At 35.5% G+C, this 19,479-nt stretch overlaps 2 protein-coding genes across 2 annotated transcripts; one reads left to right on the top strand and one right to left on the bottom strand.

Moving 5' to 3' along the window:
- Window positions 1-2,665: 2,665 nt before the first annotated feature.
- Window positions 2,666-7,630, bottom strand: LOC147290923 (Protein kinase superfamily protein). The gene is made up of 3 exons (XM_086235207.1): window positions 7,316-7,630; window positions 4,942-6,398; window positions 2,666-3,842 (listed from the first exon to the last, which is right to left on the bottom strand). Exons 2-3 carry the CDS (start codon window positions 6,345-6,347, stop codon window positions 2,966-2,968), a joined length of 2,283 nt encoding a protein of 760 aa, XP_086091333.1. The 5' UTR covers window positions 6,348-6,398; window positions 7,316-7,630; the 3' UTR covers window positions 2,666-2,965.
- Window positions 7,631-17,100: 9,470 nt separating this feature from the next.
- LOC147290922 (beta-1,3-galactosyltransferase pvg3-like) lies at window positions 17,101-17,967 on the top strand. Its single transcript, XM_086235847.1, has one exon. The coding sequence runs from the start codon at window positions 17,101-17,103 to the stop codon at window positions 17,965-17,967; it is 867 nt and encodes a 288-aa protein (XP_086091973.1).
- Window positions 17,968-19,479: the final 1,512 nt, after the last annotated feature.

Below are 19,479 nucleotides of genomic sequence, written 5' to 3'. Positions count from 1 at the left end.
GGTAATACAAATAAGCTCACCATTACCATTTTCGTCCTCAAAGAAGAGAGGAGCGAGATTTGAGGGAATTGCAGGTTCCTTTCTTTCTTCTTACCAAAATGACTTTCACAAAATCATCACGTCGCAGCTTAAGCAAACATAAAGGAAAACATCATAGACTTGCCGGCATGAGATATTTAAAATTCGGAAGTGTTAATCTAAGGGACTTAAAATAAAGGACAAATGAGGGACAGTGCATTCAATGGTTGGATTCATTCGGTTTCAACAATTGTATTAAATCCAATTCTTGAATATACTCTCTCATTTTAAGTCCCTTAAGCATTTCTTTTTAACACTTGGATAAAAGTCTAGGAATAGCACGAGTCAAAATGAAAATGAAGGGGAAAAGTGAGATTCAGACTATAATTTTTAGAGGAAATTGCTATGATTAAGCCATCTGTTGATCAACTTTCGTCACCAAATTTGATGTTTAATACCACTTTTGCATGAGTTGTCAAAGATTTTCTGTCTAACTACGCTGCCTTCAACTTCTAACTGCTGCTATCACATAGTTTCCAAAATAAAAACCAAAAACCAAAGTAAGACCAAGAAATAATAAATAATAAAGGAGATTGAAAATTATCTAGGATTCAAATGGATACATTTATCCTCAAATAACATTCATTTGATTTTAATCAAATCAGACAGAAGTCACCAGTGAATCTCTTTTTCCATTGCTTAATTTTACTATTAATCACATGTAGCCTCTGATTATATATTAATTAAGATAAGATTCAGTAGGGCATTTGGACTGTTTCCAATCCAGACAGTTGACTAAGCCGGCTGCAAATTAGGATCTACACTGACATCATGTAAATCAACACTATATTAGTATATTTGGTAGTACAGAATCTGACTGATGCCTCTGATTTATTTGCTTACAGTCATATAAATCCTACCAAATAAACAGTTGTGTTGATTAATTGATTAGTTACAATGATTAAAAAAATTTAAAATTTAATCATTTCATGGAATCTGCAGTAGTTCTGAAGGCCCATATCATTTGGCTACTTCAGTAGTACTGTACAGTTGGGACTGAAAACTCCACTATAGTTTTCTTCAGAGATGAAAAGAAAAATTGTCATATATATATATATATATTAATCAAAGCAAGTATATGCATTCAAGATTGTATTAATGTTTGTAAAGGTTGTACGTTATGCTAGTCACATGTAACATTTTCTACTCCAAAGCAAAAAAATGAAAATGCTTCCTAGTTTCATCAAAGGAAATGATCATTGACAGCCATTGAGTTTTTTATTTTATAAATAATCCAATCTAATTTTGATCAACATGAAAAAGGGTTTCAACTTGGCATGTACATCTCTGATCTCACTGGTATGGAACCAAATGAGAAAGGAATTTAGATCAGGCGTAATTTGGCATGACAGAGTCATCACCAAAATGTTAATTTCTTTCGAGGATCATTATGCTTCATGAGAAGAGTAGATGGCTCATGATAAACAAATATGACAAGGTGGCCAAGAGTCCAAAAGGTGTTCAATGAAAATGAAAATGAAAATTCGATTGTACAGATTTGTATGATATATGAACACTTTTTTGCCACTTACATCGGCGAGTTTACATTTTTAAAAATATAGTTTAAATTTATAAATTACCGTTAGATTTGTTTATATGATATGAATTTCTACTGTGAGTTGTATGAGAATGAGGGAGATCAGCTTGTGGCCCAGAGGTATAACATGACATTCAAAGCCGAAGGGGGACATCCGATTCAAAGGCATAACAATTAGAACGGACCCACCAAAGCTGCAAGAAGAAGAACCAGAGCTAGAACTTGTTTAGCACTTGGTTGGATTAAATATCTAATAAAGCTATACATGCTTATTCAGACCAATTATAGAATTACTATTAGTTTTTCAAAAATTGCTTATAACAAGATATATGTATATATTTATGCATCTTAAGTTGTATACTTGTATCACAAATCATCATGACGAAATAAATGGATCATCAAAAGATAATAGTGGACCTCAATTTGAATTGATAATTACAGCAACTTTTAGAATTAAAGAGAATATTCATCTTAGGATTATAGGATATGCTCTCTCTCTTTTTGGGGACACATTCTTAACTTTTCTTAATCCACTGGGGCAGTCGTGCTTTACTTTAATTTGCAATCCTCTTATTTTATTTATGTTTGTGCCCGGAGATATTTTATTTTTGTAGGCATAGACTGCATAGTAATGTTGTCCATCTTAATTTTCGGACCTCACCAAGCACATTTGTTTCATTGTTACTCTGGTGTCTATTAATATATGTGTCAATACACACTGAGTTTGGTATCTTTAACATTCAACCTGTCCCTTGGCCAAAAAAAAAAAAAAACATTCAACCTGTCCATGTCTGTAATGGATAATGTATTATCTCACAGTCAATGGCAATATTGGACCTTAATCCTTTCAGCATTGCACTTTTGGTTGCTTCATATGATGTTACATCCCGGAAACATAAAATGAAATTGATAAGAAAAGTTCCTATTTCCCAAGTTTCCAACACAGCAGGTTCTAACTTCTAAGCCAATAAGGCAATAAGCAATGTGTGACATTTTTATTTACATTTCCTGCAACTTGAAATAACAAACTATTTGCAAAAGAAAACAAAGGATAAAGATAGAAATTCTCTTTAAATAGCAAGTAACAATATTAGCTCTGACAAGATAACGAGGTCTCTACTTGATACACTAAATTTGGCATCATCCAAATAACTTTTTAAAAGGGACCATGAAGGAACCAGGTGAAGGCTATCTATATGAGTTTTACTAAGCAGTTTTCCCACTAAAATGGGATTTTCTTTTATGAGGTAAGCTCAAGTTCATTAGCAGAACAGAGTAAATTAGGCATACTCTTTTAGGATTAAATGATGGGTACTAATACAAGACAGCACAAGAATCCTGTTATCCAAACTAAAAGAACTCGAAGTCTAGATATTTACCCCCAGACTTCACGTCTGCCCCTACCATCCTTTTACTGTTGCTTCCGACACCAACAGTGTCAACTGCCCCAAATTTCCCTGGCAGCTCAGCCTCCATTGGTCTTGGTACTTCTGGTGGTGTGCTGCATCGTATCAGAGCCCAGTTAACACCTTCAAAGAAGGGATGCTGTTTGATCTCAGTTGCACCCCTTTTCACCCCAAGCCGGTGCTGTGGCTCCTTGACCAGCAATCCCCGGATTAAATCACGGCTCGCATAACTAGTTGCTGGTGATTCTGGGAATCTGAGTTGCTGCCCCACCACATTGAACAGTGTAGCACGGTTTCCTGAGCCTTTGAAAGGGGTTTTACCATACAGTAATTCATGCAAGAATATACCAAACGTCCACCAATCAACTGCACTACCATGGCCTTCTCCTTTAATAATTTCAGGGGCTAGGTATTCATGGGTTCCAACAAAGGACATAGACCGAGCTTGAGTAGGCTCCGCAACAAGCTCGGGAAGTGCATTGGTGGCAAACCCAGGCTCAGCTCGAGGTTTTCGGTTCTTCTTGCTTTTCTGAGGGAAGATCCTGGGGATAAAACAAGCAGGCTGAATGCATACTGATGAGGGCTCAATACATGCAGGCTGGACGCAAAATGCACCCCCTGCTCCTCGTTTTGAAGGATCAGAGTCAAATGAAGTTCTTATCAGGGTTGGTGAAACAGCGCATCTCAGGGAAAGATCAAAGTCTGAGAGCATTATGTGGCCATCATCACGGACAAGCACATTTTCAGGTTTCAAGTCCCTGTAGACAACTCCAAGCATGTGTAGATACTCTAGTGCCAACAGAACTTCCGCAGCATAGAATCTGCATGAGCAAGGAATACAAATTTTAATATGGTTTTATCGGTGTTCTCTGGTTTCAAAGAAAGACTTTCTCCAAGGCAGTAACAACATTTCAAATTATAGTAGAACTTCCAAAGGGGGGAAAAGGCAACATATTCAAATGAATGTTCCAACTTCCAAGACATTGCCAGGTCAAGGTAGTAGAAAAATTATGTAAATTGAATGCACAAGGTATCTATGGCCAAATTCCAAGGCCCAAAACTCTGATATTCTGTTCAGCTTCTTGTACGCATTACGTTATTTATTGTTGAAACATTGATCATTTTTTCTACACACTATTTGGATTCAAAAGGCACCCAGTCCAAGCATAAATAGTCATGCTTCTAAAGCCTAATACTACAATATTTTGTTCAGCTTCTTTTTTACATTAAATTTTTTATTGCTGATACTTTGATCATTTTTATACAGTACTTGGATTTCACAAAATTAGTTTTCCAAAACAGACAGGTGAAAGCAAATAACGTGAAGACCCTTCAAGTAACTATGAAAATGGCCTAAAGCAGCAAACAGAAGTATTATATTTAGAAGGAGAAGGGAGATCCAGCCCTTCCAATCGACATTTGCACTGGCTAAAAGCCCATCGAGAAAGTGTTTCTAACTACTAACCATATTAACTTAAGAATGTATTAGTGTAAAGTATAGAATAGTATTTTTCAAAACCACCATGCCTCAAAGTATGAGAAAATATCAAAGACATGAAACTGTGTCCCTAAATCAAAATGATGTGTAAGAAACAAGTTGCAGCTGCAGCAGTTTTGTCAAGATAAGCATATGAAAGCTTAGGTAAAAAAATTAAGTCACATGAAATTAGGAAAAAGATTTTAGTCCCATGGCAGATTGAGTGCTCATTTTCCAATATATTTTACTTTACCATAACAATTAAACCATATTGGAAAACTCACTGGAAGGCAAAATCATAAACACAAAAAGAAAAAAATTGACACAGAGATAGAAAGATTAACATTGATATAGATAGGAGGTGGCCTACTGGCCTTCATGATCAAAACAAAGAACATTCAAATACTCTAGACAGCTGAGAGACGTTTCTATAAAGATCATACCTTGCAGCATACTCAGAGAAATGTTTTCCAGGTTGTCGTTGCCTCAGAGTGTGCAGATCACCGCCTGGACAATATTCCATGACCAAACAAGAGAATCTGTCGGTCTCAAAATGTGTATATAAAGTTGGAAGAAATGGGTGGTCCAGCAGTTGCAGAATCTCCCTTTCTGTCTGAGCCCTAGTCAACTTCTTCCTGCTTGCAAGAGATGCCTTGTCCATTACTTTCATTGCAAAATAGCAACGGGTTCCACTGAGTTCTGAAAGATATACACTGCCAATATCACCACAACCAAGGCGTTTAAGTAATCTAAAATGGCTCATTCCCAAAATCCCATCCCGAGTTCGAATAGCAAGAATAGCCTTCCACCTAGGATCATTTCCTTTGTGTGGCTTATTGGCACCAGTAATGTTGCTCCAATTACTGTCATCACTAAGTCCACTACTATCACTTGCTCGACTAACACTAGTTTTTGCACTCTCAAGTGAATCCCCTCTAACACTCCCTTTGGTACTTTCACAGTTTCTCTCCATACTAAGCATGCCATCACTTGTGATTGCATCACTCCGATATGTACTGGCGCAGCTATTGACAATGCTCATAGCAGTGACAACACCAGTACTATCAATGCTACTGAGCGGACTTACATTGCCACTTGGAGGCAAAGAAGCATCCCAAACGCACTCCTTCTCCTCAGAATCTAGAGGAAGAAGTGAATTATCTGTATTTTGTGACGCATGAGGAACCAAAAATGGTGGAGACAGTGCACCTAAGTCGTTGGGTTCTTCAACCAAGCTTTCTGCAGGGGAAAGAACAGATGGGCTTGGTTTCTTAGCAGGAACCCGGAGCGAAAGATCTTCTATGAAAGGACCTTTCATAGATAAGCTCTTCATCAAGCATCCAGCTTCAGACTTATGCTGACCAATTGGTACATAAACTGCTTTCATTAAATCCATATCAACAGGTTCTGGAGGGTGACTAACTCCAGAGAAAGAACTAGGATCCCCTTCCTCAAATGAATCTTCACTTCCCTTGAATGTAACAGCACCAGACATAAGTTCTTCCTCTTCTGGAAAAGAGGCCTTTCCTTTCCTTATTCTTATAGGTATAGGTGACTCTGAAGAATGAGATTCCCGTGCATCAGATCTTCCATCTTTTACTAAAACAGAATGCACATTTGATAAATGAACCACTTCTCTTGCAAATGCAATTTCTTCTCTCACCAAACCCAAGCGCCCATTGGACAAATGACCCCTGTCTCTTGCTGATGCAACATCTTCTCTTACCAAACCAGAGCGCACATTTGACAAGTGTCCCCCTACTCTTGCTGAAGCCATACGTGTATATGATATCTCACCTACAATGGGCAATTTCCCAGGAAGCACCTTTGATTCTGGAACCCTCTCCATATCCAATAACTATGTATCATCGCATTGAGAAATCTTCTAATCAAAACAACTCTGCAAATCAAACCACGATTTAGCCTCCAGGGACTTCATATATATGCTCAGATCTTAATGTGTAGGTAGTCCACAAAGCAGTACGTAATAGAAACAGCATACAAACTTCTTTGAAAGAACTACTCATCCTACTTCAACAGTAGGCTACTGGAAGTAGAAATATTATAGAACAATAGAGAACCATTCAAAAATTAAGCACCCAGAAGCCTATCTACAGCTAGGACAAGAAATTGAAATGCCTGGTGTTGATTTGCTTTCTCTAATATATGACCTACACTCCTAAATAGGATAGAAAGAAGCACAAATTTGAGCCCAAACAAAATAAATGAATGAAATGTGAAATGTGAATACAGCAAACAAATTTGGGATGTTTATAAAGCATGTAAGTACATATCATCATATAAATCTATATTCTCACTAACCCTTCCCACTATTATTGACTGAAACCACAAAATCCTTCAATCACGAAACCCCAATTGGCGAAGTTTCCATAAACCCCACCTGATCAAAGCAAACTAAGAATCAATCAATGACTCGTCAAATTCCTAACTTCACTCACAGTCAACTACAATTACAGAAATGGAACATATACAGACATATATATATATATATACCGTATTAAAAAAATTAGTTTAAAAGAAACAAAATATAATACCAAAAAAGCAAAACCCAGAAACTCAACAAAGGCATTCTCATTGCAAAACCTTCCCTCCCAAGCAAAACTCTCAACAACCCAATAATTCTCTCAAAAAAATAAAAATGAAAAAGAACGTGAAATTCATAGACAGTGAGAGCAAAGAAAGATCTCGAAACCCACCCCTCTCCCAAAAGAGAGAGAGAGAGAGAGAGAGAGAGAGAGAGAAATCAGAGGAATATTCCAACTTGCAAACAGAGAAGAACCAAAATGACAAACGCACCAGAGCAAAACGAAGCAGAATATGAACTCGTACGGACGATCCTGTAAACCCACCACAAACTCGAAATGGGTTAGCTTCAAATTTAGGGTTTCTCACAGAGCTCTCTCTCTCTCTCTAGTACTTTTTTGTTTTCCGAAGCTATAAACGAAAATGTTGATGGGTTTTTCTTCTTTTTTTTTTGTTATTGTAATTTTTCAGAGAGCCAAAGCGACTACAGAGCGCTCTCTCTCTCTCTCTAGCTTTTCTCTCTCTAGAACTCTGTCTCTGTCACTCTCTGTGGTCTCTCTGGAGCTACTAGAGCTTTATTAAGCGATATTGGTTGTTGTAATTACAGGCTTGTTTACAGCTTTTGCTTTTTTGTATGGACTGCGCACTTTAGTTTGAGAGACTGAGAGAGAGAGAGTCCGAGTGGGACCCACCAGGAGGGGACGTGGACCCAACACGTGGGACCCACGCGTGTTCCTTCTTTACGCTACACTTCTTTTCAAGGATGGTGACGCTCTCTCTCTCTTCTCGAGCCTCTGTGACTGTGTGAGCAACTGAGTCATCGGACTCGTGACTCGTCCTTTCATCATCAGAATTTCTCATTGGTTTTCAAGACTTTGAGCGTTGAAATCACCAGCCGCGTTCTTCAGCGCGTGTTATTGGTTGTCTTTTCTTTTTTTGTTATTCTTTGTTATACTTCATTTTCTTGGTATGGTAAATTTGGAGTGCTATGTTTCTCTGTTTTCATTAAATGAATTTTTATTTGGCCAATCACTAATGGAGTAACGGGTATACACAATCCAATCAAAGTTGAAGGATCATGAAAACAATAATTTTCATGGAAATTTAAATTGCACTTCTCTTCTATTTATATATGATATGAGCAATTAAAATATTTAAGATACTATAAAGATTGATTGTCCTCGATCGGGTTTGTCATTTCTTCAATTAAACTAAAGCAAATAATTAATAAAAACAAATAAGAAAATAAAGGACATTGGATCGAGTGAATTAAAGTGTTTCCAATATTGTGTTTGTTGATACAAATTTTCGTAAGAGAGATACAACAACTTAGAAGGGATGATCTGGCTTATCAGAAGCTCTGCTGGATGATAAAGTGGATGTTGATTCGAGATCTTTCTGCACGAACACAAAATCAAAGGAGATGGACCTGTGTGATACCAGCCAAACACGCTCCGATGATGAAGTCAGTGATGTGTATTTGGAGGTGTTTGTGTAAGGACAAGAAAGAACATGTGATGAACTTTGGAGAATGAGAAATAACAAGGTAAGATCTCTTGAGTTTATTCTCATAAATTAGGGGATATTCTGATAGGCTTTTTGTGAGTGAAGTTGTGTATTAGATGATGCCTATTTTTATGTACATAAGTCAGCTTATATAGGCAAAGGAAATGGTGAAAGGTAAATTACCTGCATGAGGGTGAATGATTGAGAGGAGGCCATGCGTTCGGTCATGAATAGTAGCATGCACAGCTACCCACCTTCTTTACATTCAATGCTGCATTGAATGCAAAGATGGAAGATCAAGTGAGATGCCCTAATAGTCATGACTGTGAGCTGGGATGTCTCATCTGTCAGAGAGCCATGTCAGAGATATTTGAGTGAAGCGGTTCGTCCTGACTCCAATCTTCTAGAATGGCGGTGAAATCCGAGCCGAACCGATTATAGATATCATATACGCGGGTATAAAATATAGCTACGTTCGGATCGGACATAGATGGACTAGTTCAGACTGGCTCGACACATGACATGGCAGTCACCACCCGACGATAATCCGTTTGTCTGAGAAGATGATCACCAAGGGCCGAACCGAACCGAACTGGGATAACTAAGAAAAAATGAACACTCAATTCTTAGTAGATCCTCAGATCAAGTCGGATCGGATATGGAGATTCGCCGAGATGAGCCGATCCGAACTAGCAGTAAAACTGTGCCGAGCTGGCATGACAACATGGAGGTCCAAGTCTGACTATTGAAAAGTCAAAGTCTGAGGTTGGATCTGACTTGCCACGTGTCGATCCATGATTGGTTGTCAAATTCATGTGGGTTTGTCCACAAACAGTGTTCAAACACTCGGCATTAGAGTTTACACACTCAATTTGTAATTGTTAGTCAATCAAATTGAAAACTAGGAAAAAAAAAACATTCACTAATGTTAGAAGAAAAGAATTGTGTAATTGTTAATGTAAGTTAACAGCATACTTGTTATTGATAATCAGTAACTTATCGAGTGTAACAAGAGCACCCAAACACTCACAAGCATCATTTGAATGATCGTTTATAAAGTATATCAAGTTTATTTAAATATAAAATGTGTATAAATTTGTCAATAAAGCTTCTTTCTCAAGAATACATGCTATATTACTCATTTTTAAAATGATGAACTCTGCACTTAAGAAATATAAATTTACTTTAAATGTAATGGTATTTCTTTCTTTGTTGAAACTTGGAAGCTGTTCTAGTAATCCCTCGTTTATAGATGTAGAAACAAAAACCTGTGAATAAAGAAAATATCAAGAATTCTTTTTGTGTGATATATGTGAAAATGATGGTTGAGAGCACTATCAACTAAACAAATAACACCAAAAAGAATGAAGGGATAGGGTCCACCACCTTAGTTTGTTTAATTGAATCTTAATTGAGAGCTTCTTCTTTTTTACCTCTGGTGCACTAATTGAGTTTTTCATTAAAGAAAATGTTAGAAAACTTTTCGTCTATAGGTTTTTGAAGAAAAATAAAAAGGAATATTGTGTATGATCTCGCTCGTTTACACTTATTTCTCAATAACTTTACTTTTTAACTTTAATTTGAGGAGAAGAAAGTCAGGAAACTCAAATATAGAATCTTTCTAACATTGTAAAAAAAAACAAAAAACTATTAAACCGATAATATACAAATTACAATGATGTTTTTTATTATCACTCAACTGCTCACTCTATCTTTCATTTTCTTTTTAAAAAAGAAAAAAATAAATTATGTTTCATTTAGCTGTATAAGCTGTAGTCTTGTACCCATTAAACTATATAAAAAAAATGTACTACAAAAGTATATTAACAAATTATAGTGTAAATTCTCATATTAAAACTTTATATATATATATATATATTGTTTTTTTTTTGCTGAGAATCAATGGCAAATTCATAAATCAAAAAGAAAGAGGGCAATCCTTATCAATACACATCATTTATGAATCAAGAACCACCCTATTCTAACCAGAAATATACACCAATGTACTGTTAACTAAAACATGTCAAAATATGGGCGCCAAATTACTCTGTCTTGGTTTAAAATTATACAAAACATGAATTTTATGTTATCTTGAAGAAAATTGAATCATTTATTTATCTTATTCCTAACTCAATGTCAAGAGCTTAAATCTTTTTTATATTACAAAAAACAACAAATTATACTAGAAACCTTGAGGATTCACTGTTTCACAACTTAAGATGTGAAAAATTTGACTTGAGTTATACTTATAGGTACTAAAATAGTGTCAATTACACTTTGCACCTAAACACATTGGTCCCTAACTTTCAAATGAATCAATGTTAAACTCAAATTTTCAAATCTTTGAAATGTTGTCCCTTGTTTCAAGTCAACCGTTAAGCGCTTATGTTAAAATTCATTATACTATATTACAATAACACTAAATCATAAAAATAACACTATTAAATTTTAAAGATATGCAACAAAAATTAAGATAATAAATTAAAATATAATTATATAATATAATATTTTTATTAAACGGGTATACGGGGCGGGGTGGGGACGAGGATGGTATTACCATACCCGCTTAATCGGGGCGGGTCCCCACGGGGATTTTCGGGGGCAGGGAATTTTGTCATCCCTAAATGGAAGGTCAGGGCAGCAAAATAAAGTGGGCCCACTTATGCCACATAAGCGCTTAATGGTTGACTTGATGGTCAACTGAACGAAGGGACAACATTGTATTGATTTTCAACAATTTGAAAGTTTGAGTTTAATAGTGATACATTTTGAAAGTTAAGGACCTATACGTTATTGGACCCAAACAACATGGATGCAAAGTTTAATTGACCCTAAAACAAAATAAGAAGTTTTATTCCCAAAAAAAAAGGTAAAAAAGAAAGGGCGCGTAGGATTAGAGAGGCTATCTCATCACATTCACAAAAAACAAAACAAACCAGCAATTTACCCAATTATTCTCGGACCATGGCTTTAGGAGCCTTTACCGTAATATAAGACCAAGGCACTCTATTACAATTTACAATAAAACAAGGGTCAATGGTCAATCTGGAGAATGAAGAAAAAGACGAATCGGGGTCGGCGTGCATGGTCGATCACTGTGTGCATGGCTGCATTCGATAATTGACAAAATTGCATTAACGACAGTCAATTAAGGAATACGACGACGTATTGAACACGAATACGAATGAAGAGACTGGTCAGCATGCAATATTGCAATGCCAACGGAAGTGAAAGTCAGTGAGTGGTCCGCTTCATCTGCTGTTGTGGTCGCTTGGACTGGTTCTTGCCACCTGTGAACAATGGCCTCCACTTCTTTTTTGTCAAAGAAGAAAAGGACAATTTTCTTTTTTTGCTCAAAAAAAGAAAAAGAAAAGGACTATGTATTAGTTTTACCTTTTGTTTTCATTTTACTACCCATTATTATTTAGGGTAATTTATTTTAATTCCTTCATATTATAAAAATCTTACTTTCCTTCAAGCCTTCCTCTCTCTTATTGCCAAATACTAGTGGCGGATCCAAAAAACTTCATAGGAGCAAAATTGATGATGAAATTTTAATTTTTTTTCTTTTTTTGTTTCAAGAGGAAAAATCTCTCAAATATTCTTCATTCCTTCTGTCTTAGGTTTTTTTTGAAACATTTTATCAAGCTTTGTCTCATTCTTAAAGAAAATATACCATACAAAAATTAAGTTATTAGAACAAGTTAATGGGTGAAGGAAATGGTAATGGGAGTGATTGCCTTCACTAAACCCTAATAGTGAACTCGCCCCTGTCAAAGATGTCTACGAACACCTTTCAACCTCGATAGTGGGCGCTTTTAGAAAGTATTGGTGTCACAGACCATATATAGTTATGAGTTATGGTGAACGATCATGGTGCTCCTTCAATTTCATTTTTTGTTTTTTTTTAGAAAGTAAAAAGACATAATGCATGTTAATTGAAAAACTTGATGAAATTTCATTAAAAAAATTAGAGGTTAATCTAGCTAATTGGAGGATTTCATTATTGTATGTAATGCGTAAGGAAGGGTAGAAGTACGTACTCCAGCTTAGACAGTAGGGTTTGCTTAGTCTAATTAAGTAGACATTTCTATTAGAAATGTGGTGGTAGATTATGTATTATTAGAATGAAGTATATCTACCATTACTCAAATAAAATCAATAGCCATGATTTTTATTTCTTTATACTATTAAAAGAAAAAATTAAATGGTTTATCCTACGTTTTTTGTGAATCATGGATTCTAATTTGTCAAAACAACACAATATTGACATATATATGTATCATATATACATCATAGTCCATCATGTTTATGTCCAGCATAAAGGAGGATTGGAGCCACTCTCATGATTTGTCACATTCTGAAGAATTGAAGGCCTTCATTTCTCTGTTTTGATTCGCGTCAAATGAAAAGGACCTTTCACACATGCCCGTCTGCCAAATTGCCAATAGAGTTCTTCTTTTTATGTCGATATTAAACCATCTCACCCCCATGCAAAAAAATAAAAAATAAAAAAGAGAGAAAAACAACCCTAGCTAGCTGAATACATATATCTTATGCTTAATTTGAAGAAAAGGTTTGCGCTTAGAGCCTTAGAGTTCTCAAAATTCATGGAGATGGTAGAGTGTTTCTTTGATCTTTCAAATTGAATCATTTTCCATATCTAAATTAATTAGAAAATGCAATAACTACTCCCAATTATTTTTGCTATAAAAAATCCCACCTCGAGCTCGATTCTCATCAAAGACAATGCTTTAAAAGATAAACTTCAAATACATATTGGGATTGTGTGATTCAACATTATAAGCTGTAAATGGATGAAGTTAATCTCATATCAGAAAGGTAATTTAACAATTTACAATATATAAGTTTGATATTCTAGTGTAATAGCATCGAGACTTTTTGAGATAAAATCTCACACTTTTGAATGATTTTATTGGCTTGCCTTCACATTTTGTTGTACCTCTGTGAATAAATTGAGGATACTGGCCGGACCAGATTTAGTAGTGGGTTCACAAATAATAGTCCAATGACAGAAGGAAATGATCAAATTTATCATAAGTCCGCAAGACATAAATGTGCGACCCCATTATTGTGAACTTCAATATTCAACTCCCTCGATCACTACAACTTTTCTAAAAGGTCCACTGCATGTGAGAAGATTGATAACGAAGATGTGTCTAGATGATAGTTGAGTACTCCCTATCATAATTCCTTTTTTCTTTGTTCTATTAATTCTAGTCTCAATTCTAAACCAGTAGCATATGATCGAGCTAAATGTTATGAAAACCCAATTGCCCGTCAAGTAGTCTTTTGTAATTAATAAATCCTTTTGAACAAGTCTTATTAGGAAGTACATGACCCTTGAACTTATGAAACCCAATTGGTCCCAATTTACAAAACCTATTAAAATTAGTGATCGAATGGACAAGAAGAACAAATTAATGTATACAATTGTCTCTTTGGGGTTAGAGAAACACCTTTAGTGCTTTTCTGGAGAATATACAAGACATATGGGGGATTTTAATGACATTTTTAACGTCTGTAGTGCATCTAATAGAAACGTTGCTAAGTAAAATACTCTTAAATTGGGAAAAATAACTCTTAAGTAGTGTAATTTTATAAAGGGAAAATTTTAGCTAAAGGATTCTAGCAATACCTTGTATCTCTATTCATATATGAATTTTACTTTGTGTCAACTGAAGGTTGAAACTTTTATTTTGTGTCAATTAAGGACCCTATTCTTTTTTTCAGTTTTTATCTCAACTTTGGCCCAACATTAGACCCATCAAATCTCTACCAAATTCAACAAACTTATACTTTGTTTAAATTAAGCTATGCATCTCATTTTTACAACCATATAAATATCACTCAAATCAGACATTTACAATTCCAGATAATCAGTCTCAAAGTAAGGTACCCGAAGCTGTCTAATCGGATCTCTGAGAAAATATTTGAAAAATTAGACAGTTTCGGGTACCCTATTTTGAGGCTGATTATATGGAGTTGTAGAAGTCCGATTTGGGTGATCTTTATATGGTGGTAAAGATGAGATGTATAGCTTTAAACCCAGTATAAATTTGCTGAATTTGGTGAAAGTTTGATGGGTCCAATGTCGATCTAAAGTTGAGATAAAAGCTGAAAAAAAAAAATCTTTAATTGACACAAAATAAAAATTTCGGTCTTCAGTTAACACAAAATAAAATTTATGTCTTGAATAAAGACATGAGATACAATTGAAGTCCTTTACTTAAAATTTTTCCTTTTAAGAATAAGTGTTGGGTGCATGAAAATCAAACAAGGTTTTTTTTTTTTTTTTTGTGGCAGGGAACCAAACAAGGGTTGAGTCCTTTAAAAGCACTCTAGCTAGTTCACCACTACCAATGTAAAATCATACAAAAATATATATTGAATTTACGGTTTAGTAATTAGGAAACTTTTTCGATTTATATACTCGGTCAAAGGAACCGTTTTCAATCCATATCTATGTTTAGCTGTATAGTGTGACTTACCGAGTTTAGAAAACTTGAAGTCTTGAATCACAAAAAATATAATATTATACATTGGACCCAACACCCATGATTAACAAAGGTATCGAAAAAATTATGTAAAAATTAATGATGTAGCAAAATATGAATGAATGGATGATGTGGATGATGATTGGCAACTTTGTCGTTGATGGTCACGATCAATTGGGCAAGTTGTCATGTGATCAAACACCAATCCCATAAAGCTCTCTCATACTTAGTGATTAAAATGATTAGCTCAATATTTTACTACTCGAATGCTAAAATTTCATACAATACCACAACACCTTCCCAAAAAGAAGTGTTTTGTAATCTTTTGTGGGGCTTGCACTTGTTCCCTTGCTTTTTGAAAAGTTGGCAAATTGGAGGTTTGAATAAAGTGAAGGGTTTTGGGCATTGGAATTAGGAAAAGGAGAAGGCATTCAGAGTGGGTTTCTTTCATGATTCCATTCTCACTTGGTTTTGGTCCCCCAAATACCTTTTTCACTCGGTGTTTTCTCAGTTATTACCTGTGAATGCTGCACTAAATGAGGAGCATAGCTGCATAAATAGCTACCTTTTTGTGCTTCTCCATGAGAGAGAGAGAGAGAGAATTGGGATCTGGTAAGCAAATATTCAATGAGTTATGTAAGCAAGCTTCTTACTCAATAAAGATTCCATAGAATTTGATAATTTTCTAGGATCCGTGAGAGGAAATGAAGCTTTCTCTCTCATGTGAGAGAATGTGTTTATTTCTCTTATCACCAGTATTTAATGAAAAGACAGACATAAAAAATATATACACTTGTAATAAAAATTGGGTGCTTTAATTTACAAATAAAAACTTGATTCTAAAATATATTTTTGTACTTTATTAATATGTATTTGTGGGATTTTATAGCTTGAGTGATACAACGTTTCAATCCAAGATCTCCATGATAAGAATTTGACTCCTATCATCTCCTTTTATTGAATAGGAAAAAAAAAATTTCTAGTAGAGTATTTTAATTTCTAATAACATCTAATTTTTGGGTTCTTTAAGTCCATTGTAGCCTTGTAGATTTTATTTAAAAATCAAAAGCAAAGCCCAGATAGGTGGAGCCAAGCCCAAGAATCCTAAACCTCGTTTAGATCATATACCGAATATTCCACAATCCACAGTCAGTGGACCCACATGTCCATTCAAAGACTATGGTGGGCAAGGAATAGAGGATTATCACTCAGCACTCAGCACAAATGGGCATCACGTGCCCTGCACATGACATCCCCTCACTTCCCCCTCACCTTTTCCTTTCATTTTGGCCCTCTTTGCAAGTGCTCATCAGGGGTCCAGTCCAACAACTTCTATCACAGTTCTATAATTTACCTATTCGATCGGATTCTTAAATTAATAAGAATATTTGCATATTCTTTCTGAAAAGTTTAGTAATAATTAAGAACACTGAATTATAGACATACTCATATCTTTTGCTCATTTGAAATAAAAAAAAGCTGTTTTATTAAATCCACGTACTATATTTATTAATCACATCTTTTATAATGATAAAACTTAATAATTAATTAGCATAAATAGATCTTTCATAGGTCTTATTTTTATAAGAATTGTGATTAACAATGCGAGGAATGATATATACACACTGTTTTATTTGTTGAGAGGGCTTCTAATTAACTTGAATATTGGTAGGACATTTATCTTTGTCAGAGTTTCATTACTTAACCTCCAATATATCTCTCCCCTTAATTTCTGTTTAGTAGTACCCTTCACGAGAATCACCCAAATTTTTTAAGAGGAAGCACGAACAGGACACGTACGTAGTACTCAAAAGCTCTTTGTTTCACATGAATTAGAAGGCACATATGCAACATGTACAGCTTCAGTTATGGTACGTCACTTTTTATAGGAGTTACACACCAAACTAACATGCACCAATTACCAATCCAAAACCACAAGAAAACCATGAATATATAGCACAGTCCTGCATATATATATAAGATAAACCCAAATGCAAAAACAGAAATTAAACAAATTAATGAAAGTACTATACAATGCATAGGAAGTGGATTGTATCAGTCACATTGCCCTCACTTGCTCTCTCCCTCTTGGTATTCATCATATTCTTTAACTTTCAAGTACTAAAACCCCCACCAATCCCTTCACCCAAAACCACCACCCTCCAAACCCAATTCAGCCTCGTCATTGGGATCCTAACCCGCCCCGACAATTACGACCGCCGCCACTTCCTCCGCCTCATCTACGGCATCCAATCCTCTCCCATTGCCCACATAGACGTCAAGTTCATCTTCTGCAGCCTCACAAAAAACGACCAACGCCTACTCGTCGCCCTAGAAATCCTACGCTTCAACGACATCATCATCCTCAACTGCACCGAAAACATGAACAACGGCAAAACCTACACCTACTTCTCCACCCTCCCGCACGTGCTCCAGCGCAAATACGACTACGTCATGAAGGCGGACGACGACGTTTTCATCAGGCTGGACCCCCTGGCCACGTCACTTAGGCCGTTGCCTAGGGTGGACTTGTATTATGGGTTTGTAATCCCATGCAATAGCATGAACCCGTTTGTGGATTACATGTCCGGGATGGGGTTTGTGTTGTCCTGGGATTTGGTTGAGTGGATTGGACATTCGGACATCCCTAGAAAGGAGGTGTTTGGACCCGAGGATAAGCTGGTGGGGAAATGGTTGAAGATGGGGAATAAGGCAAAGAACAGGTTTTCCAATAAACCCGGGATGTATGACTATCCCGGGACTAATGGGAAGTGCTCGCATGAGCTTATACCTCAGACTGTGGCTGTGCATAGACTCAAGAGGTGGGATCATTGGTTGCATGTGCTTCAATTTTTCAATGTAACCAAAGGAGTACTAGAGCAATACTCTAATTATCACTAGCTATAAGCTAGCTATACCATCTCTGCTTCAACTATTTATTAGGAAATTAATTTAAGTAGAATTTGTTAATATCTTAAGGGATTAGTAATATTCGCGCATGCTTTTCACAATTTGACTTTATGGAAGTATCTTAATTTGCAGGTCCTAGCTAGTCATATATCTTGATGTTAAAATGAAGAGCTAGTGAGTAAGCTTTACTTCTGATTTGACTGATAATCTAAATTAAAACTTATATAAACATGATTTTTTTTCTTTTTTTATCCATACAAAATATCTTTTTTGATTCTGTGGTCATGTGTACCTGATGACCATATACAGGCAATAATAGGATGGCTATTAACATAATTTTAGGATGAAAAAAGAGTAAATATCTTAAACTACCTACTATTGAGCACCCATATATAATTCTATCATAACTACGAATGCTTCAACAATATATGAAACTGAGATATTGGAAGAAATTAATGATAGAATGGGAAGCGCGTACCAAGAAATAATGAACTACCTACGTTGTATATTGACTTGAATTAGTATTACATTATACTAGCTTATACTTATATAGGCACTGGTGAATTTTGTGGATTTTTATAGTTAGCAGTAATTAATTTAATGTTATGTGATACAGGTTGTAATTTAATTTAACTTCTAACAACGATTATGCGATGGGAAAAGAACGGGAAAAGCCTATCTAGGTTCTTTTCTTACCTAAATCGACTAGGACTTTGAAAATGAACAACCAAAATGTAAATAAAAGAGCAACATGAATTTAAAAGAGAGGTTAATAGAAAAGAACACTAAAATAAATTCAAGGAACAAGAAATGTTCTTGAGAAACCCAAAATATAAGGAAATTGCATAAGCATAAGAAAATACAATAAAAGAAGCCTTGAAAGGCTATGCAAATGAAAACAAAGATAGATTTGAAAAATAAAAGCCACTAGGCTAAATTGGGAGCAAAAAGCTTGCTGATCGAGAAATTTACATTGTTGTGAGTTTTTTTGGGGTTGTGAGTTTTTTTGGTGTTGTGTGTGTTGGAGAAATTGGATCCTTAAAATTACTTTGTGAGCTTCCTTTTATAATAAAACATTTACTTTGTTCTTAAGTTTTGTAGTCATGTGTGGCTTAGAATGACTTGTTTTTAAAGTAGGTAGACAGCTATAAATGAGCTACTTCAGTGGTGGACAACTGTCTATAAGTTGTGCATAAGCTGTGGATGAGCTTGGAATAACTAAGTCACTTTTATCCAGCCAAGGTTGTCCACCGAAAGGATGAGAACGAGGGTGGTCAGTCGAGAGTTTAGTTGAATTGGTCGTGTAACTTGGCTAATGTCATATACATTCAGACTTCATGCTTTTCTCCTCATTCACTTGTCAACAAATGCTTTGCCTATCCTCATATACTTTATTCCCATGCCACGTGTTAAACTCCCACTTTCACCAAGTTTGGAATTTTGCTTGCAACAAATTCATTCATTGCTAGCTAGTGTCCAGGGTAATGTATATGTATGTATATA

This window comes from Dryas octopetala, chromosome 3 (genome assembly GCF_963921425.1).
Source record: "Dryas octopetala chromosome 3, drDryOcto1.1, whole genome shotgun sequence".
Classification (NCBI taxonomy): Eukaryota; Viridiplantae; Streptophyta; class Magnoliopsida; order Rosales; family Rosaceae; genus Dryas; species Dryas octopetala.
This window is presented reverse-complemented; position numbering and strand designations above follow the sequence as displayed.